Source organism: Chiroxiphia lanceolata, chromosome 2, assembly GCF_009829145.1.
Source record: "Chiroxiphia lanceolata isolate bChiLan1 chromosome 2, bChiLan1.pri, whole genome shotgun sequence".
NCBI lineage: Eukaryota > Metazoa > Chordata > Aves > Passeriformes > Pipridae > Chiroxiphia > Chiroxiphia lanceolata.
Genome location: NC_045638.1, coordinates 57,280,452 through 57,301,654, shown reverse-complemented (window position 1 = coordinate 57,301,654; position 21,203 = coordinate 57,280,452). Strand labels below are relative to the sequence as shown.

At 44.0% G+C, this 21,203-nt stretch overlaps 1 protein-coding gene and 2 long non-coding RNA genes across 3 annotated transcripts; 2 read left to right on the top strand and 1 right to left on the bottom strand.

Moving 5' to 3' along the window:
- Window positions 1–943: 943 nt before the first annotated feature.
- On the bottom strand, window positions 944–3,321 carry LOC116782846. The gene is made up of 3 exons (XR_004355377.1): window positions 3,131–3,321; window positions 1,939–2,028; window positions 944–1,243 (listed from the first exon to the last, which is right to left on the bottom strand). It is a non-coding gene; the product is annotated as an uncharacterized LOC116782846 (long non-coding RNA).
- LOC116782847 lies at window positions 3,157–5,942 on the top strand. The gene is made up of 3 exons (XR_004355378.1): window positions 3,157–3,580; window positions 4,572–4,659; window positions 5,783–5,942. It is a non-coding gene; the product is annotated as an uncharacterized LOC116782847 (long non-coding RNA).
- A 2,477-nt stretch (window positions 5,943–8,419) lies between these two features.
- On the top strand, window positions 8,420–10,869 carry ARL11 (ADP ribosylation factor like GTPase 11). Its single transcript, XM_032679880.1, has one exon. The coding sequence runs from the start codon at window positions 8,998–9,000 to the stop codon at window positions 9,601–9,603; it is 606 nt and encodes a 201-aa protein (XP_032535771.1). The 5' UTR covers window positions 8,420–8,997; the 3' UTR covers window positions 9,604–10,869.
- The last annotated feature ends 10,334 nt before the right edge of the window (window positions 10,870–21,203 follow it).

The following is a 21,203-nucleotide window of genomic DNA, read 5'->3' as shown; positions in this document are numbered from 1 at the left end:
GGGATTGTCATTGTCTGTCAAGAACTACGGCCTTTCCTGCATTGCTAGGAAATGGTGCAAATGTGGAGCTGCGTAAACAGAGCTGTGATCTTACCTAGTTTTGTAGGACAGCCCTGCTTAGTTACCATATGCAGAAACCCAGTTGTTTTAACAAGTACTAGAACACAAACCCCCAGTCAGTCTTTTTTTATTCACATAACTTTGTGTTTCTTTTATTAGTTATCACTAATTAGTTGTCACCCTAATTTTAGAGTGCAATAAGTCCCTAAACAGTGGTTGCAGGCAGTTTATACTGTGTCTGAGCTTTACAAGCAGTTGAAACAGCTAAAAAAGTGCTCTGTGTGGAGCAAAAGTAATTTTATAATCTCTCAAATAACTGGTTTCAGTTCTTTTTCTTTCAGTGTGGCTTTTTGTAAAAGCCAGCAATAACAAAAAGTAACCCTCCTCTAACTTTTTTTTTATTCTAGAAGGAAAAGGGTTATGAAACCTGATATCCATCTTGGGAAAGTTATGACCGACTGGAAATGTTATGAAAGCATTAAATTAAATAGGCCAACCAGGCAAAGCAATGCTATTCAGAGACAAGTTTTGTAGAACAAAAGGAATTGTTGCCTAAGACAGTGTACAGATAACATGTGTTGCTGACTTTGGTGGGTTAGCTCAGATGCTGAACCCTCTCTCTTACACTGAGAGTCTCAGCTTACATCTCTTTTGATAACTGTAGCAGGTGACTATGAAGTGCTTTTCTCTAGTGACCAGACTGAGAACACTTGAGATTCGCAATGGACGATAGCATGGCATGGAGTTACACTCCAAACCCTAATGCAACCCGAATCTGCAGTTTCATTCCTAAGGATGCATTGCCAAAACCAAAGATCACAAAGGTGTGCATAAGTCACAGATAAATCCAAGTTTAGGGGAATTTATAATGTTGTCAGTTGTAGATTAAAAGGTCTGTTTTGCACCTGCAGCTCTGTAAGTGACCACAAACAGTGAAGAATCGTGGTGGAAACCATCAGTGACCTGTTAAAGGATATTAAAGGAAGAAAATTCTTTGAAGTGTTTCTTTCTTCACTAAGCATTGTTTTTTTCCATCAGTCTGTGAACTGGTTCACTCCAACTGCAGAATCCTGGGATATGATGCCAGCTAAATCTGATGTGAAAACAATCTGGAGCTAAATGTGACCTGCATGGAACTGGCATCTTATTCCATCTCTGTTCTGCTGTCCTTACCATCATCTTCCTATGGATACACAAAATATATATATAGCTGTTGTTCAGCAAAATCTCATTCAGAGTGATCCAGCTGCAGAAGGGTGTTAAAGGCCCAAGGGCTTTAAGTCCTGCCCTAAATCAAAGCTGGCACTCTGACATCTGTTTGGCAGGAGCTGATTCCACTGCAGATGGTCCCTCCATTGAGAAATGTGTGGGAAAACATTGACACACTGTGGCCAAACAGATAAAATGCAATTTCTGAAATTTTGTGAGGTTTTCTTGCTTTCATCTGTTTTACCAGACAGAAACGTAGTAAAGATCAGTTTGTAGCTTTTATTCTTGTTGATAATTTCCAGTATCTTTTCAGTCAATTTCCTTTATTGGTATAAGATGTCCTAAACATGCAAGCTAAGACAAAAACTATAAACAAATGATAAAATAAAACCTTGCATCCCTTGAATCTGAGGAGCACTGAGAGTGAGACTCCACTGTTTCTTTGGAGCCTGGCAAGTTGTGCAAAGCACATTTTCAGGTCCATGCTTACATTTTCATTTTAATTACTGTTTCTTCCTGTGGAACTGGAATGAGGGAAGGCTGCCTTAAGGGGAACTGGATTTGTGTATTGCAAAATTTCCTCCAGACTTATCTAGAGAGATGAACTTCATCAGCATACCTACAAGGTATAACTTTTATGTCCCATAGAAGTAACAGCTAAGGTATTACCTGTATTATATTTAGTGCAGGTAGTCAGTATGGTTAAGCATCATTAGATGGTCTCTGTAGGGCTTCCTCTTGCTAACAGCCTAAGGAATACTAAAAAGCAAAAAAAAACAGTCTTTGCTTCATGGCTTTCACAAATGGAGGAGCAAATAGTAGGATATGGGAGAGGATGGAATAAAAGCCTCTTTTTGCCATGCCTAACATGGATATTTTTGTAAGTGTACCCATTTTTTGCTCTTTTTTTTCCCCACTACAAACATTAAGAATAACGAAGAATTGAGATTAAGGCCTTTCCAGATAGTCAGAGCTGTATTTTAACTAGTTTCTAATGTGAAAATGACATGTATGCAGTGTGTAGCATAGATGAGTATATGACCCTAGCTGGGATAGAGACCAACTGTAAGAAGAAAAGCTAATGAATTGTTTCAGAAAAGAGAGTGATGGTGTCAGGATAGGTAAGGATGCCAAAGAAGCTTAGTTTTGAATTGCCCTGAGGAGATAAAGCTAACATGTTAGGGGTCAAGGAGGAAGAAATCTGTGAAGCAATCTGTGAATTTAAGACATAAGTGGCATAGACAGAAGAATACAGAGCATTGCCAATTTATGTGGAAAAAAATAAAACAATTTGGGCGGCACTTGAATACATGAGTCTACAGAGATGACCTGCATCCTGGTAAAATTCTAACCAGCTTTGGAAATAATAAATTCAGAGACTAGAGTAACAGTATTTATGAAAAATATTCTACAGTCGTATACAGAAGACATAGTAATTCAAACAGAAATCAAATCAAGGGAAGTACTTCTCCTTTCCTCATCAGCTGTTGCAGCACCTTCCAGCTAAGGGATGAGAACATGAGGAAAAAAAATCTTTGCTCTTTGCCATATTTCTTCACATCCACCTCGCTGTCAGAGTGCAATGAAGGCTTCCAAAGGGGAGTCATGGCAGGATCTGACAGCCAGGACCTTTCCCACTGTCCCTAGCCAGGGAGCAGGCAGGCTGGGGGTCATGCAGGGGCAGCCCAGCCCCAGGCATCAGGCATCTCCCTGAGAAAAGGGCTGGTCTGAGACTCTCAGGGTCCTGACATCTCCTCAAGAACTTTCTGTTCTAGCTGTATGAAGCATATAGAAATTGAAAACAGGGAAATGGTCACTAAAAAAAGCATCAGACCTCTCCCAGATACGCTGGAACACATACTATGTCTTTTCAGGAGGTCTAAGGACAGACAAATCAACGCCATGTTGTGGTTGACACTGTTTCAGGCAGCATTGGTTGGTCACAATTGAGAGAATGTCACTCATGGAAGTTCAGATGAAGACTCTGTTTGGACCTGGGTCCTCTTGACAATTCCAGGTGTGAGGAACAGCTCACTGTGTTCATTCAACCTGCTTGAACACTGAACCCAATCACAGAAGGAGCTGAGCTTCTGTCCTGCCACAGAACTCATCACAAGCAGGCGGCTGCTGGAGGCCATAGCCACGTGTAGGGAAGGTCTTTCAGTGAGATTTCACATCCTGTAGTTTTCAAATTTAAACCTATGAAGTGAGGGGCAACTTGTGAGGTTGTTCTGCAAGGCAGAGCTCAGAAGTAACCTCTTCTCCTTGGAGCTTAGCCAAACACTCCTGGCCAAACACCTTTGGACAACTGGTAGGTACCACAAGCTCTATTTTTTCTCTTGCGGTTTGTCCGTCTCACTGACAGCAGGGTGCTCTGACATGCAGAGAAAATGAACATCCAGGCCCAGGTGTGTTGAGCAGGACCTCACACCTGTGCACATGTTTATGTCCAATGGGCTGCCATCATTCAACACAGGGATCTCAGCAGGCCAAACAGGTGAGGACTGAGAATAGACAAGGGCCAAGTTTTCTCCGTGGAAAACTGTGACATGGCATCAGTGAGGGCATAGCAGGTGACTTTTTGTGCTTTTCAGCTAGAGTCATTCCCTACTGGGAAGAGTTAACTGTGATAAGTGCAAAGCTGACAGCATATCAGCTGCCAGTTATGCTACCAAAGAAAGCATTTTCCTTCATCAAATGTTTGTCCCGAGAAGCAAGGGGAAAACAAAGACCACAGGATGAGTGGGGCTGTGAGAACAATGTCCTATTTCCAACCCCACCAGGAATGCCCTGGAGGTACCAGCATCCCTCTCAAAGTGTTTGATGAGCACCTGAAGGACAGGTGCTTAACGTCTGCTGTGTGTTTTGTTGTGTGAATCTTGTAGCTCTGAACTTTTGGGTATTGGTACAACTTCGAGTCGTATCTTGTCAAGAGACATCATTGCAGGCAAGCTTTTCTGGGGCACGTTAAAGCCTGTGGCAGTCTTGTGTAGCCTTCAGACTATGCTAAGCCATCTTTCAAGCCTCTGGGAATTTGTCTCGGGAGGAAGCAGCTTGCCTTCAGCTGCTGGCTCTCTCAGCTACCCATTGACCCTGATGGAACAGGCAGCTTCCTGGGCACATGCCAAGTGAACTAGTCTGTTAGCAGGAGAGTACTGGATGAGTTTTCTGTGGTCATGCCAGAAATGAGGGGCAAAACAAGAGGAATGGACCAGGATGCAGAAAAGAAAAAGGCCAAACTTCTCTAAGCCTGAACCATTGCATTTGGCTTTTCTGTGATTTTATCTTGGAGTCCTTGCTAGGTCAAATCCAGTGATCCCCTGCAGGTCTGCAAGGAGCTCTCACAGGCCAAACTCAGTCCCCTTCAAGATGACTGTCAGCCGGAGACAGGTGGACTATCCAGGTCAAGACATCCACCTGCGTCCAGGGCCTCCTTCAAGTCTCAGCAGGCTTCTTCACCAGGTGCTAGTCTGAACATCCCCTCCATTGATGGTCCTTCCACAGATGATATAGCGAGGAGATCCTGCAGGAAACATGGGCAGGGCTGGGTGAGTGGTGGCTTGGTTGGTGACCTTTCTCAGAGACGCAAGCACGTCTGGATGGGGAGGCACGCTCTGCCTTTGCTGGGCTGAGATCTACTTGTTGCTCCAAGTAGATGCCATTAGAGGAACACTCACAGTAAGGACTAGGTCTACACCTGTTAATCCTGGCTCTGCTAAGGGTTGTCTTCCTGGAGCTGCCTTCTAAAGAAGTGACACAGGTTGGACAAAATGACAGTGAATATAGTGATCAGGACAAAATCCCAGTTACTGGAATATTTAAGGCACAGGAAGGAGGAGGGATTGTGTCCTATAGTACTAATTCTAATTATTGCTCTTTGTGATGATTTTCTAGGAAACGTGTGCATAAAAAACAGGAAAGAAATAAATTGACTGAAATTCTATGACACTATAAATGGAATTAGAAAGCACTGCATTTGCTCCTGAGAATCTGGAGACATGAAACATGAGACAAAAACATTTGTTCTGTCCACGGAAAACATAGCTGGGATAGGGCTGTCCTTGTCTCTGAACACAATTGCTAAACTATTTAGCATCTGGCCTTTCTGCTCCAGCAAGAGACTCTCTCAAAGCTCATCTTATCTGCTTTTAGAGTCTTTTCTTTCATTCTTTCTTAAGCAGACTTGCATTTGCTCCTATATATTATTTAGTGGAAATATTATGCTTTTGTAACATACCTGTGGGTGAAACAGACTCTGTAGGCACAGTTTGCACCCTGTATTTGGAATAATTGGCATGAAGAAAGAAAATAGGCTGCAGTTCAATACACAGGGTATAAGCATGGAAAGCAATAAAAGGAATATAGAGTTTCCTGTATTTGCCCATGAATTACTGTATTCTATGCCATAGAAAACCTGAAGGAAATCATCAATAAAACTGTACCCTAGTTGCATCCTTTTTTCTGGCTTTATTTCTTTTTTTCCCTTCTCTTCTTGGTTCTTTTTTTTTTTTAGAAGCAGCCTTCTTCTGTAGCATGTGAGAGAGTGATGCAATCAAGACTCCATCGCATCATATTTCAAATACTCAGTTGCTCATTGAATGGTAGAATCTCCACCCTTGCTTCCTGTATCTATATTTTAGTTTACTTAAAATAAATTATAGTACTATGAAAGTCTGGTCAGATGAAACAGATTTGTGTCACAGCTACCTATCAACTCTAAGAGAAGATGAGCAGTAGCAAAGGCAGAAGAAACACGAAAAGATCAAGCAACAGTTCACTCGACCCACTGGTGTGTCTAAAAATACCAACTATGTTGATCTTAAAGTACAATGCAATATGTGAAGGAAGATTTTCCCAAAATGGTGAACAAACAGAATAAGGAGCCACACACCAATATAACATTTTAAAAAATGAAGAACTTGGACAGAAGGATAACTGTCGGGCAGCAGCACACACTTTAGGGTGTGCAAACAGTCCCCTGAAGGGCCAAAATCCAGTGCACATTTTTATTCCCATCTAGGGAGCTTCCTGCCATTTTTGTACTTATAGACTGGTTTTAGAGAAGACCACACGTGGACGTACACTGTACAATTTATCACATGTGTGATGTTGCATGTCTACTGTTAGATTACTCTGCAACAAAAGCTGTAAATAAGCCTTGGCTTTTGAGTTAACCTTGAGCCTGATGACAGTGATCTGGATGATGGGATCAAGTGTACCCTCATGAGATTTGCCAATGATGCCAAACTGAGCAGGGAAGCGGGCATTTTGGAAGGGAAAGCCATCCTGCAGGAAGACCTGGACAGACTGGAAGGAAGAGTGGGTTAGCAGGAACCTCATGAAATTCAACAAAGACAAGTACAAGACCGTGCACCAGGGAAAGTATATTCCAGGAGTGCAGCACAGGCTGGGATCTACCTGGCTAGAGAGCAGTTCTGTGGAAGGGGACCTCAGGGTGCTGGTGGACAAGCAGGTCAATAGGATTGAGCAGTTGCTGCTGTGGCAATGGAAGCCATGATGAGGAGAATGTCACTCGTGGAAGTTCAAATGGAGACTCTATTTGGACTCCGTGCATCATCAACGGCATCCCCGGCAGAGATAAAGAAGGCATTGTCCCACTCTACTCAGCACTTGTCAGGCCACATCTGGAATACTGTGTTCAGTTTTGGTCCCTGCTACGCAAAATAGATGTGGACAGGCTGGAGAGGGCCCAGAGAAGGACCACTGAGGTGATCTGGGAAGCCTGACATGTGAGGAGAGGCTGAGAGAACCGGGTTTGTTCAGCCTTGAGAAAAGAAGGCTTAGTGGAGACATTATCACCATGTTTCAATATTTAAAGAATGGCTACAGAGAAGATAGAAAATCCTTTTTTGCAAGGAGTCACATAGAAAAGATGAGGAGTCATGGGTACAATTTATTCTTCATGAAGTTTTGATTGTTCACAAGAGGACAGTTTTTCACAATGAGAACAATCAGCCATTGGAATAATCTCCCCAGGGAAGTGGTAGGTTTCCCCAGCATCAGACACTTTTAAAATTTGTCTGGACAGGGTGCTGAGCTTTTTTTAGACTGTGCTTTTGCCATGAAAGGTTGGGTTGGACCAGATGATCCTCAAGGTCCTTCCAACCTGGTATTCTATGACTCTTACAGTTCTAGCTACATGTCTTACACGTGCACAAGTTGCATAAAGCTCGTGGAGGCTCTTGTTGCCAGCCAGCTCTGTGGGTTAACTATGGGAGAGACATGTATCACAGAAATATCTTGCAAGACGTGGTCTGTAGGACCCCTTGCAATCCCATGCAGGCTCTGTGGGCTGGACTCCTTGTTTGTTTTGTTTCTCATTCATCTTCCTTCCTTTAAAAGGTGAAAACCTGACACGTCTTGCCCCCAGAGGAAGAAATATACTTCTCAGTGACCACCAGTAACCTGGTCACTGACCACAGTTCCTTCCACTTGCTGTGCTGAACTTCAATTCCAGCAATGTTGGCTTGTGACAAGGAGCTGTCATGTGGAGATTATTGCTGGGGAAACTGCGTCTCCCACAGAGGCGCTGGAAGTTCCCCCATGGTCCCAGGGAAGCAGGGATGAATCACATTTCCTTCTTAAATAAAGGTGACTAGAGGGCAGCTCTGCGTTAATGCTGTGATATGAGGTCTGCGGCTGCTTTTGGTTCTGCACACCTCTGAGCAGCCTTTTAGAAGCAAAAACCAACCAATAAGGAAGGTAACTACTGGCTTTGCTGGGACTCTGCTGGCCACTCTTGCACAGGCAAGTCTGGTAGCTGTTACATCAGCACATTTTTGCCTCTGGCGTGTTAAGTTTCAAGTGGTGCTGGCTTGCTAAACAGTTTTCCCTTCTTTTAAGACATGTACAGAAGAGGTTTTCTTCTTTCTGCAGCTCCCAGCCCAGATGCAGCCTCTCAGCCACAGAGGAATGACTTTGCTTCACTTACAAAAGTTAAAATGTAGTAAATACTTTGATGTAAAGAATTTTACGGATTTTCATGCCAGGAAAGGCATTTTGATTAGCCATATTTCAATGAGACATTAAAAAAAACCTGCTTGTGTGCATTTTTAAAAATTGCTGTTATTACCACTCACACAACAGGTAGTGAAAGCTGATGATACAGAGATTTGTTTTGTATTTTTTAACATAAGATTGGCAGAAAAATTTTCAGTTTTCTTATTGCTCAGGATGCTTTAAAACCACACCCTCAAACTGTGATTCAGCAGATTCCCAGAGAACCCTGGTCTGAAACCCGGACAAGGGTTCCTCCTTGTCCTGTCCTGCCAGGGGTGGATTTCCCCTAGAGAAGCCAATGAACAACAGCTCATTTATTTATGTCTGTGGTGAGGAGGAAACTTGCTCCACTGTCTCTCCACCTCTTCCTGCAAAATGTTAGTTCTCTTTTGCACCAATCAGTTCAGGTCATGAATGAAAATGGAATTGAGCGGCAGCAGAGCTGGGGTATAAAAACTGATGTTTTCAACATCACTCCCTGGCTCTGCTCCACACCTCATAAATAATACCTCTCACTTAATTTTAGCTGCAGAGAGAAGCAAAAGCAAGCTGCCTGTGTCTTTCTTCAGCAAACCTAAGGTGCTCTTTCAGAGAGGCAGGACGGAGCACTCTGTTATTAACTGACATCATCGAGGAAATACACTTGCTTTTTATTTTTTTGGCTGAATTTTTTTTTTTTTTGTTTGCCACAGTTGCGGCAGTATCTTGATGGGGAAGCTGATCTCCAAAGGCTGGAAAAAAAGAGATGCTCAAGTTGTCATGCTGGGGCTCGACTTTGCTGGCAAATCCACCCTTCTCTACAAACTGAAGAGCGGCCAGGCTGTGGAGACCTGCCCGACAGTGGGCTTCAACGTGGAGTCTCTGCAAACACCCTGTGGCATATCCTTCACCCTCTGGGATGTTGGTGGACAAGACAGCCTGCGGGTAAGCTGGCCTGACTACCTGGAGGACATCAACACCCTCGTCTTTGTGATCGACAGCACAGATGTGGCTCGGCTGTCCGAAGCGGCGGCAGCACTGGAGGAAGCCCTGAGCCACCCCAGCATGGCTGGCATCCCCGTCCTCCTCCTGGCCAACAAGCAGGAGGTGCCAGGAGCACTGGCTCCTGCTGAGCTGGGGGAGATGCTGCGGCTAGGGCGGCTGGGAGGGCACCGCTGGATGCTCCAGGGGTGCAGCGCCCTCACCGGCCAGGGCCTACAAGAAGTCCTGGCCATTCTGGGAGAGCTGCTGCGGGACCCAGAGCCGAGCTCCCTATCCCAAGAGCAGCCCATCACAAGGCTAGAGGAGAGGAGGGAAGCTCCAGGACAAACCTGAAACTCAAGTGGACCCTTCCCACTCATCACTGCCAGCAGCTTTGTCACAGAGGATTCCAGTCTTCAGGGACACTCTAAAATGAGCAGACCTGTAGGTGAGACACACTGTGAAACACCCAGCTGCTCACCACTGAAACCCACCAGGAGAACGTCTGAGCAAAGCTCCTATCGAGGAGCAGGTTTGGCCTCATCTCTTGGACTCTCATCACTGGCTACAGCTTGTCCCACTGTCACCATGTTCTGCTCATCCACTGCACGTGTGTGTCTGGAGCTTCAGCAGGGATGCTTTTTGCCAGAGCAATATAAATTATTTATATAAATTATAACAGAGACATGTACAGAAGAGGTTTTCTTCTTTCTGCAGCTCCCAGCCCAGATGCAGCCGTCCAGATAGGGTAATTCCCACAACAGCAGAGCTTAAACATGTCCCATGCTGCTTCTTTCTCAACATGAATCACATGTTCATTGGCTGGGAAAGCAGGCAGACACTAAAAGGAATGGCTGGATGGGAGCAGTGTAAACTCAGGACTTCAAATGGCTAAACAGCTAATTGGCTTTAGTATGGCATCTGTAGGTATAATCTTCAAACCATGGAAGCAAGTCAAGATTCAATGGTGTATTGCGGTTTGAGGATGTGTATATATTAATTTATGCATTTCTTATAATGTTTCCTTCTTTTTCCATTCGTTATTTTTTGTCAAATACTGATGTCATGACAATGGTACCTCATTTTCCTATTATATTTAAATATAAAGAAATCAGACCTGACTTTTAGATGCTTGCAAATATGTCTGCATGGCCAGTTAACCTCTAAATATCCTCATGGTAGCCTGAACAGCCAAGAAAAACCCTGTTTCTCAGACTTTTTGAAACTGCATGAGCCCACTCCATCTGCACTGGTTCGTAACCATGGGCACCTATAGGCACAGGCAGGTTGGTAACCAAAGGTCTCTCCACACTCTGTTTTGCCTGGGGCAGATGAAAATGCCCCTGGCAGCTCACAACAGGACAGGATCCTGTGTGGTACTGTTGGTCTTTGTCCAATCCTGCTCAGCCTACCATTGGAAAAACCTGTAAAATGTGTGCCCTGTATCCAAAATTCTGTCATCCAGGATTAAAATTAAGATATTTCATAGTAGTCCCTGCCTTATTACAAAATGAATAGGGGAAGGGGATAGATAGACCACAAAATTTCCATTTCTGTTTCTATTCAGAAGTCAGCTGCTTTCAAGGAACAACATATTCAACCTAGAAACACCAAGGAGAAATACACGGTGAAACCCTCTTCTGTTCATACCAGAGCATTTAACAGTCGTTAAGGAATTAATAGTCCAGCTGTTACTGGTGCTATTATTAGCCACATTCCATAGGAGACAGCAGCTGGAATAGAGAGCTTAGACTGTCATGGAGAAATAGAATCAGACATTTATAGGAAGGTCTCAATAAAATAAATCCTTCCCAATGGAAAAAGTCACATTTTTTTAGCTGTGTTAGTGTAGAGTTATTATATGCAATAAAACAGTGCTCCAGTGTTGATCTGGCCTAAGCGATCATGTTTATGAGGATACTTAAGCAGCACTGAATTGTATAATTAATTATATGACAAATCTCTCTGCATGGTAAGGAGGACAAAATCACGTCTTTAAATCTTTGCAGGTAGCATAAGCTGGTTGATCCGCCTTGGGCTTGTTGTAGGTGGTCGTTTGCCTCTAACACACAAGGCTCCAATGCACAGTGTGAGGCTGTCAGAGCAGGCAGTTTTTGCCAGACAACACGGATGCTAATACCTAGACAAAGGTGAACAAATTCAGGTCATCAGTGCAACCCAGTTGTCAATACATAAAAAAGCCACATCTTCTCAGAAACTCACGTGGCCCTTTTGAACACCAGTCCTAGATGCACAATGCAAAAGGCTCTGTGTTGCATTGTCATGCCAAAAAAAAAAATTGTCCTTATTGAGTTTCTTGGTGTTTTGGTCTTGCATCTTACGTGGTACAAAACAGAGAATTGTACCTTAGGGTGGGGGATCATCAATGGTTTAAATTCAACACACATTGAAAGGTCGTCCTGGTGATGTTTTACTCTTAAGTGGTTCTTAATGCCTGCATTTCACTCTACAGGATTGTCTGCTGGTGTTAAAAGAGGCACCAAAGGCTTCCCATCCCCCCATGAGTGCTTTTTAAGCACTTTAAAAAGGGAAAAAATAGGCTACTCTGGCAGCAAATACAGATAACCACCAGCCTTTGATATATACCACCAATTAAAAATTACAATAGCAAAGTGGGAGGTGGGGAAGAAGGGGCGGTGGTAACCCTGAATTTGTCTGAAACTGATGAAGAAATATCCCAGTTACTGAAAGTGTTCTCACTTCCCCTGAAGCACTAATTTGGCAAAACAACTCATCTCACGGGGCATCGTGATTTACTATCTTTGTTTTCTGGAATAAGGCTTTTCTGGACGCTTGGTCACATAACTCAGCCCATTTATGCCATTGTTTAGAGACTGTCAAAACAATGATGGGTCATAATTTCTGAAACAGCAACACAGAGTTTACTTCTCATTATTTGTCTTTTCTCCTGCATTGGAAACATGTTAAAACAAGTCAATCTAACGAGCACTCTAATCAAAGGCTTACGGGACGTTCACCCAAGAGCACTTAAATGGTTCAGTGTCAAAACTCCTGCCTGGTTCAAAAGGAGCAGTATGGCGATGGGCAGGAAGCAGCCAGCCAGAGGGAGGGAAGTTTGTTACTGCTTTTTCTTGGTAATCCTGCAGGAGACCCTCTGCCATATGGAGTGGTATTAATCCCTTAAACATCTGTCCTTATGGACTTCAGCCAGGAGAGCATCTTCAAACTTAATTTCCATCTTCCTGGATGTGTGATAAATGTCACAATCTCTGCACCAATTTCTAAAATAACACAGCTTCTCTCTGAGCAGCAGGCTAAAGAAAAATCCTCAGACTTTTATTTCAGGATCCTCACAAATTCGAAGTATCCTTAGGCTTATTCACCACAGAGCCCACTCTTGGTTGCTCAAGATTCTCTTTTAGCAGCTTTTCTAGGTGCTCAGTCTATCCACTTGCTATCCTTAACACTGTGTGTCTTAAAGCAAAGAGAAGTTTGAAACAGCAAGCTTCTTCTATTTTCTTTTTTTCTTTTTTTCTTTTTGAGCAGCATTTATTTCATGCTGTTTGTAAAGGAAAAAGGTTTCTTGGGAATAGAAATCACCTTTGTAATAACCTTTGTAATAACTTGCATTCTGTTTCTAGACTCTCTTAATATCTTCCTACAGCTTCACCAGCAATCTTTGTCTGATCAGTATTTAGTTGTTAATATGGTCTGCTTTTCCAGGAATCTGGTGGCCTTGGGCTAAATGTAGTGGCAAAAGTGGTCAACTCATAAGATAGCAGGGTTTGGAAAGGACATCTGGTCCAAAACTCTGCTTAAATCAGGTTGCTTGAGGCCTGGATCAGCAGTTTTGAATGTCTCCAAGATGGAAGTTCGACAGCACTTTTAGAGGTGCTCTTGTTTGTCTTAACCTTTACAGTAACATGACCAGAATCCATAATTGTGCATTAATCTTCCCAGACACCACTCCACTGGGATGAGCCATACAGGTAAGCACCTACCCTTGCCTGCAGATGTCAGAGCAGCCTCCTTGCCCAAGGCAATCAGCTCCTCCGACCTTTGGACCTCCCATCCCTTCTCTGCTTTGCAGGGATCACTGCAGTGGGAATTACCTCCATGTTCTGCTGCTTTTTTCAAGGACACCCAGACACTTTAGTCATGTTTTATACTGTTTATGAAAGAGCATAGCTAATTACTCAGATTTACTAACATTTCTATAGGGCTGGTTTTTAAAGCAGCTTCAACAAGCCCTTTTCCAGACTATGAACCCAGCATAGATTTATTTTCTAGTTCCTGTCAAGAAGTTTTCCATCCACCTCCAGTGAGAACAAAAGCAGCAAACTGGAAAAAAAAACCCAACCAACACTAAAACCAGTACAGGAAGGATGAGTCACCTTTTCCCCTTCTCTTCACCAGTACAGGAAGGATGACTCACCTTTTCCCTGGTCAGTCCACAACTTCCATTTTTCAGCCAATCCATGACACAAAATGGTTTCTACTTATGCATTAGCAGATTTCTGTTCTTGGAGCCACTGCTTTGTCTTTGGATGGACCTACATGCCATTTGTCCTGCAGTTATTGATGGAACTTCCCTGATTGGTTTCAGTATTGCTGAAGGGCCGGAGAAAAGAGGGGAACCATGAGATCCCAGGGCTGCAGGGCAAGGGCATGAGTGGTTGCCAATAAACTATTTAAAGAGGGAACAGGCAGCCACGGGGTGCATGAGAGGGAGCTGTGACCGGCTGTAACATCAGGGGAGGAGTGTAGGGCAGCAGCCAGAGACCTGGGAAATGCCTGGGGGAAGAAAGGTCAGTAAGAGTTTTTTAAAGGCCAAGAAGAGCTTTCTTTTCAGATACAACATGGAAAAAAAGATTCCAACCTCCCCTCCTTTTTTAGGACACAGGCTGTATAATGCAGTATAATGTCTTAATTTTTGCTTAATACACCTGACAGCTGTAAATTAACTACATCATCTTAAAGACAACCTGAAATACCCCCTATAAAGACTCATCACATGTAACTCACCAAGAAAAAACAAGGAGCAAACTGCATGTGATGCCACCTCTTAAAAAAAATCTATACTGTTGCCAAATGGTATTAAAAACCAGTCATGCAATAATGATTAAGACAAATGACAAACTACAGTTCAAGACATTTCATCCTTCAAAGGGTTAATTAACTGGCCTCAGCCTAAGCCGTCCAGTACTTAATTTTTTCATGATGCATTTTTTTGAGTGGCAGCCCTGAGCCTTCTGTCTGGATGTTGCTAAGAATGCCAGGTGAAGGCTGGCATTTGAATTAGGACCTCAGCGATGCATCCATGGCTGGAAGTGCATCATTCCCCCATCCCGTATTTCACACAATGTGACTTGTATAAAATTCCTGCCAAAAGGAAAAAAACCCCAAACAGATAAATTAACCAACTGCTATAAAAGCGATATCGATCCAGACCCGACAAGTGTGTCCCCCTCTGCCTTTGCCGCTGCCGCCTCTCTCTGTGGTCAGACCAGAACAACAAACCTCTGCTCCAAACCAATCTGGACACTTCTCACCTCCAAAGCTCTAATGCTTTAAACCAGACTGGCACCATTAACATCTTGTCTGCTAATTGCTGTGAGAAACAATCTTACTGGAGCATCCAGAGCTGATGAACTGTTCTTAGATTCTCCCTTAGGCCTCAGATTTTTATTAGGTTTTTTTGGCCTGTGCTGGCTAACCACATTTGGATGTGGCAATGAGGGATTTTTTTTTCAACAGGCCACAACCACTTGCACACAAAACCCCCTTGGTGATCAGCAGCTCTGCAGTAATGCTCCCCTTTGCCTCAGACATAGGAGCAGTGTTTGCTTTTTAACCGAACAGTGGTGTGGAGTTACAAAGCCATTGGTTTCTGCAGTGAGAGAATGAAGTCACATTGGCCCATATGAGGTTTGATAATGGAGGGAAAGAACTTTGGAAAGATGAAAGTGGAGGTTTCTTGGGGCAGAAGAATACCAGCTGAGAGCAGGGGCTCTCCTTTCCTGGGGGTGTACGATCAGGTGAGGGTCTGTTCTTGCTCATAAAGGCACACACTTTACATCTCGTGATTTTCTGGCTGTTGACAGCACTTAACAGTAGTCCTTTTGTTTCATAATAGCATAAATGAAAATGAATGCTAAAAGTCCATCCCCTAACACAGGCAGTATTTCCAGAGACATGAGGTCTGTGGTGCAAAGCTGGAGCAGGAATCTAGCACCTCATCAGTTGTAAGATATCTGCACAGTGTGCCTCAGGGTGGAGATTTCACAAGGATGGAGAAGTAGCTTCTTCCTGTTCCTCGGGGAATGGAGGCAAAACATGGCAGATCATTCCTGAGGATGCCTCATTTCTGCAAGATGGAGTGGACCCATCCCTAACAAAACAAGGGAAGATCAGCAAGGAAGAGCAGGTTTTGGGCTGCAATCATGGGAAAGAAGTCCCAAGTCTCCAGAGCCACCCTGGGAAGGATGAGCACAGTGTCTGCCATGCTCCCAAGGAAAAGCAGCTCTGCAAAGGCAGCACACAGGAACGACTGGGAGGATGGGGGGCGTGTCCTGCTGGAGATGGCTGCAGGCAACCCCAGGGCTTCAGGTGATCCAAGCACCTTATCCTGTCAGGAAGGTGCTGACTTGACCCTTTGGTTCCCCTAGGCTTTCTCCTTTAGAGAAACCTGTACTGTTCCATATTTCCTCCCTGGGAAGAAGCCCCTGTGAGTTACTTCAGTGAGATGCCCCTCTATCTTCAATAGAAAAACAGCCTCAATATTTTTGCTGTTCTATTCTACACCCTACCTTCATCCCATATAAGAAAATTGCTCAAGTTGCAATCTCTCCCTCCCACACCATCAGCAGAGGTAACAAATGACCTTGTTGTACCCTCCTCTTGCAGAGCTGAAGACCCATTAGCCACCTCCACTGCTGCATGGGGGCTCATGCGCTGCTGGTGGCAGGAAAATTGCAGGAGAACAAGTCCCTAAAGCATTAAATCTCAGGGAAAGATGAGGGCCTTGGCCAGGCAGAGAGGCTGAAAATGCCACAGACTGGCTTCTGACAGGCTGTGCCTTACTATGTCCTCAGGACTGGCCCCCGGCTTGCCCTGCTTTTGCCTGTGTTATAGGCTATAAATCCCAGGAGAGAATGTTTTCCTTCCCCTGCTCCACTGTAAGAAAAACAGAGTTCGAATGAGAAGGGGGAAAGGGGTCAATTAGCTTTACAAAAGGTCTGGCTTGCATTAGCTGAATTCCTAGCTAATGGCCCATCGAAGGCTGGAGTGGGGGGGGGAGAAGTTTGGGATTTTTTGGGTAGCTGGCCCGGCTCATGGGGGGCAGGGGGGGAGAAGTCAGTCTGCTGGGTTCTCTCTCTGGGACTGAGACAGGGTAGCTGTCTTTGTCTCCAGCTCGGACCTGCTGCGTTTTCATCAGAGAGTTTTTGTGCTCACTGGGAGAAAAAGGGAGGAGCCTTGAGACACCGTCATCTGAGAACAACAGTGAGTTTCGTGGGGGTGGACTGCTTTCCTTTCCCCCTTCTTCCACTGGGGGAAGGGTCCCCATTTTTTTCAGCTTCTCCCACGACCCGAGACCACCCCCCAGATCCCCCTTCCCACGCGGTGGCCGCCAGAACCCGACAGCGTCCCCTGCAGGCCAACACAGAGCACTGCAGGCTCTGCACCTCCAGCGATCCAACAGCGCCCCCGCCAACCGTGATCAGAACCGCGCTAAAGGACAGAGAAGTATCAGACTTTTCCTTTTGTTTGAAGGGGACTTTTTGGGTACAGGACTATTGTCTAGGGGTTTTTTTGTGTGTTCTGTTACTGTTCTTGCCAACGTACATATATCTTTTAATAAAGGGTTGTTATTTCTTCTGTTTTTTTCCACACTTCCTCGATTAAAGCCCCTTAATTTTGAATTTACCATTGCTGAGGGAGAGGAGTTTGGTTTGTCTCGTAACTCATCCTCTTTAGCAAACATTCCAGTCTCTTCAAACTGAGACAGCCTGTCACTTTGATCAGCAGTTTGCTGAAATGCAGGCCCCTGACTGCCCAGTCCACAGCCACTATACTTCAATAATGCAGGAGCATCTCATGGTCTCTGCTGTCTTCCTCATGGGAGATGCATCCTAATTGAATTATTTCATGGAATTTAATGGAACTTCTTGCCATTTTCTTGCAAGGTGATGTGCCCCAGGAAAGAGCTTTTGACAACAAACTGGATGTGAATTTTGAGACTGCATGTTCTACCCATGGTGCCAGTACAAGTACTGCACTACAAGTCATGTCAGCCTTTTAAAAAGGAAAAAAGATAAAACAGTGCTATAAATAATACATCTGTCAAAAAAAAGAAAAAGGAAAAAAAATACCCGAACTCTGAAGAACAGGGACAGTGCAGGAAATTTTGGCTGCAAAATAAAAGCTACACCCAAACCAGGCTGCTTTGGTAAAGTCATCAACTTCAGAGTCAAGAAAATTAAGAAGTTGGGTCAGACTGTGTGTTTTTTCATGTCTCGCCTGGATTTTGGGCCACAGCATTGTGTATTCCCAGCACTGCACATCTCTGTATTCAGCAACAACCCAGCACTTCCAGTCTGATGGAATAAACCACGGCTGGTGCTGCAGCACACACTCTGCAATGTAGCTTCAGGATAACAATCCTCCCAGAAGCAGAAAGTATTAGTGTTCCATAAAAATTTAATTTTAAATTTTAAATGTTTAGAAAGAGTGAAAGTAATTTTTAAAAGCTACAGTGATTTTTCTAGGAGACTTGGTCATTCCAGGCTTGGTGACGCTCACCAGAGTCAGTTGCAGGAATGGGCGATGGGAAACTCGCCACGCCTCCACACTGGTTTAGCATTGCATGGATCGCAGCCATGGCAGGCTTTGTGTGAGGAGGACAGCTTTTTTTCCCAAATGACCTGGAAGCAAAAGAATGTGGTTTTCCTCTGCTATCCCACCCACATTCCTTGGCAGCAGTATCCTGCCTAACACTCACTTTGGCCTGGGCAAATGCCCTCAGCAAGCAGGAGGGACTGGGAATAAGGTGTTCTCTAACTGAGGGACCCGGCTGGGGAGCAGACTGCCAGAAAACCTTGGAGGCACCAAGATTCCCACACTGCAGGGATTGCTGCAGAAATGTGTCTTGGTCTGTCCACAGCTCAACAACTGCTGCTGCTTGCAGCTGAAATGCATTTTAACCTGCAACAGAGCTAGCAGAGCTCACCTGAAGCATTTTAACCTGCAACAGAGCTAGCAGAGCTCACCTGAAGCCCAGCAAAAGATGTCAGAATAAAGGAATAAGTCGGGAGCACAAGGGTGCCCTGGCTGCTGGTCCCACCACAGGTAGCAGGGACGGGTATGGGTGGCTCTTGCAGTGGTTGACAAACCCTTCCTGCCCTAACATCTGCTCCTTCCCGTCTTTAAGGGCCAAATCTTTCTTCTGTTAAATTTAGACTAATACATAACTGAGGTCAGTGAAACTCCTGAAGGACTTAAAGAGTTTAAAAGTTGACTAAAATATCAAATACAGAGAAAACTGTGACTGCTACAAAAAGTGATTTCTTCCCTTTCCATTGGTTTTTAATATTTCAAGCACAGACCTCTGGTTGAGCTCCCCTAAAAACATCTCCCTGGATATCAATAGCCATGCAAAGCTCAGTGCAAACACTTGGCTCTGTGCTGCTTACAATGAGGTTGGGTTTAAAACCCCAGCAGTTCGATAGCAGGGGGAGAAGGAACACCCTCCTGCTGCAGAAGCAAGATGCCTCCTTGTTAAATACCCCCTTGGACTGGGCCTTTTTCTCAGCAAAGGGTTAAACATTTCAGTACAGAGCCCTGAAACACTGAGATTACAGAGCTGGAAGTATTATCACTAAGTGTCTGGCACATTCAGCTCCCTGTAAGTGTTCACAAATGAGCCCTCTGGACAGAGATTTTTCCATGTTAAAGGCAGAATTTTAGCAGCAATTGAACTGTTTCAGTTGGTGGGGGTTTAACTTTTTTTTTTCATTTTTACTTTTAATATTTTTTCTAAACCAATAAAGTCTACGGCTGAGAGATATGAAACATGACAGAGATCAAGGGATGCAAAAACTGGAAGGCCACTCATTTTTTTGAAATTTTCTATGTATTTGATGTAAATATGATAATGTGACAAGTCCAAACACTCCCCCTACACATATTTCAGCCCCTGAGATTTATGTGCTGCTGTGCTTAAAATGACAAAACCTATGACCGTGCAAACAGTTCCTAAAGAACTAATGTCAAATGCTCTCACAATTACAGGGACAGGGGCAGACCTCACAGTGGTCATTCCTCCTGTAAGCTACGGTCACCATGGCAAGGAGAACAAAAAGAATGTATCCCTTATTCTCATTATTACAAAATGTAGGCAGTATCTAGATTTCAGGGAGCCCTACCAGGATATAAAAGTATGAAATGCTGGGGAAAACAGCTGTGAACTGCATTGAACACAAGGGAACAGTGATGGGTCTAATCCCAGTGCAATGCTTTGGCTTCCTTCTCTAAGCATTTCCCTGCACAAACCCAGAACTGAACGTGCTGAGGCCACTGGCAAAATAATTCAATTTCATCCTCCTTTTTCATACAAAGAATCTTTTATGGTGGATCATCTGGCTCCATGAGTTGGGGTTAAAAACAAACAAAGCCATTAAAGATTATCAGCCTCCAAATAATTAAAATGCAGACATGAGCTCCCTTATGCTCCATTTCAGCACATTAAAAAAATCCAACCACCACAGTTTTCCACAGGACCCCACTTAAGAAAGAGGATGGTTAATCCATTTTCCACATCTCTGTGTGTCCCTGGACCCTACTGAGCAAACTGAAAACTAACCACCCCCTGCAGTTTGCCCACTGTGTCCAGAGAAGAGTCTTCCTGCAGGGTATCTAAATCCTTCACAAAACTTGCCATTTTTCCTCTCGGGTTGTGTGGTGACATTCACCTATTTTACTGCTGTATATGAAGACAGAGTGCAGTATAAAGGCTTCAACCTTTGTTTTAAAACAAAACAATCATGGTATTAATGTTCTTAGGTGTGATACCCAAGGCTGTGTGATCTCCCCAACATATTTTCTCAAAACTAGGGTTGGAAAAAACCCAGCTCTTATGTTCCTTTATGAACTGAGATGCTGCTCAAGAAAGCTGTATCGTGAATGCACTTAAAGAGAAAGCTGCTCCTTCCTGCAGCAGCAGCTGGAGATCTCTGGGTCCAAGCCAGCAGCACAGATAAGACCTGCCCATTACTGTTTCTCTGGCAGGATGATGTACACACAAGCCAGAATCAGGAAAGCAGGAAGCTGCTCTAGTTTCTAACTCCGCATCCCAACAGGATGCAATTCTCCTGAGCAGCCTCAAGTAATGTCCTGCCCTGAAGCAGAGCTAAGCAGCCCAGGCAGCTCCAGCTCACGCTGCCCCTGCTCTCGCCACGTTGATGGTGGCAATCATGACAAACCTCTGCAGCAAAGTCTCCCAATGCTTTGCCTGTTGGAGCCCAGTTTTCTACTGATTGGGTTTTTTTTCCTTTTCTTCCTGAAAAGGGCTTCCTAATGGCCTGGCATAATTTGTTGTCCTACATATGTTTGAATAGAAGCATAATTATGCCACAAAAGGGAGTACTTTTTATGCAATGAAATAAAAGGAACACAACGCAATGGGGCTGATTTGGTGGAAATGACTACACTGAAAGATACTCAGAATCTAGAGGGCATTATAGATCAGAGCAGAATAACAAAGTGGACCTAAACTATCATTCAGTCCACTCAGATGAAAATAAAAAATGTAAAATCTGCCTGCCAGTGGATCTTCTTACTCATTTCTCTATTTAGGAGATAAAGCAAACAAAATGAAAATGTTTATATTTTTAGAAGTATGGGGGACACTAATATATCTTCAAGATTTTATTCTCTCTAAATAAGACATCTCTTAAAATAATGCATTATTTATT

Excerpts from the sequence above, each read along its gene's own strand:
- ARL11 (XM_032679880.1), top strand. The coding sequence starts at position 8,998 with ATGGGGAAGCTGATCTCCAAAGGCTGGAAAAAAAGAGATGCTCAAGTT.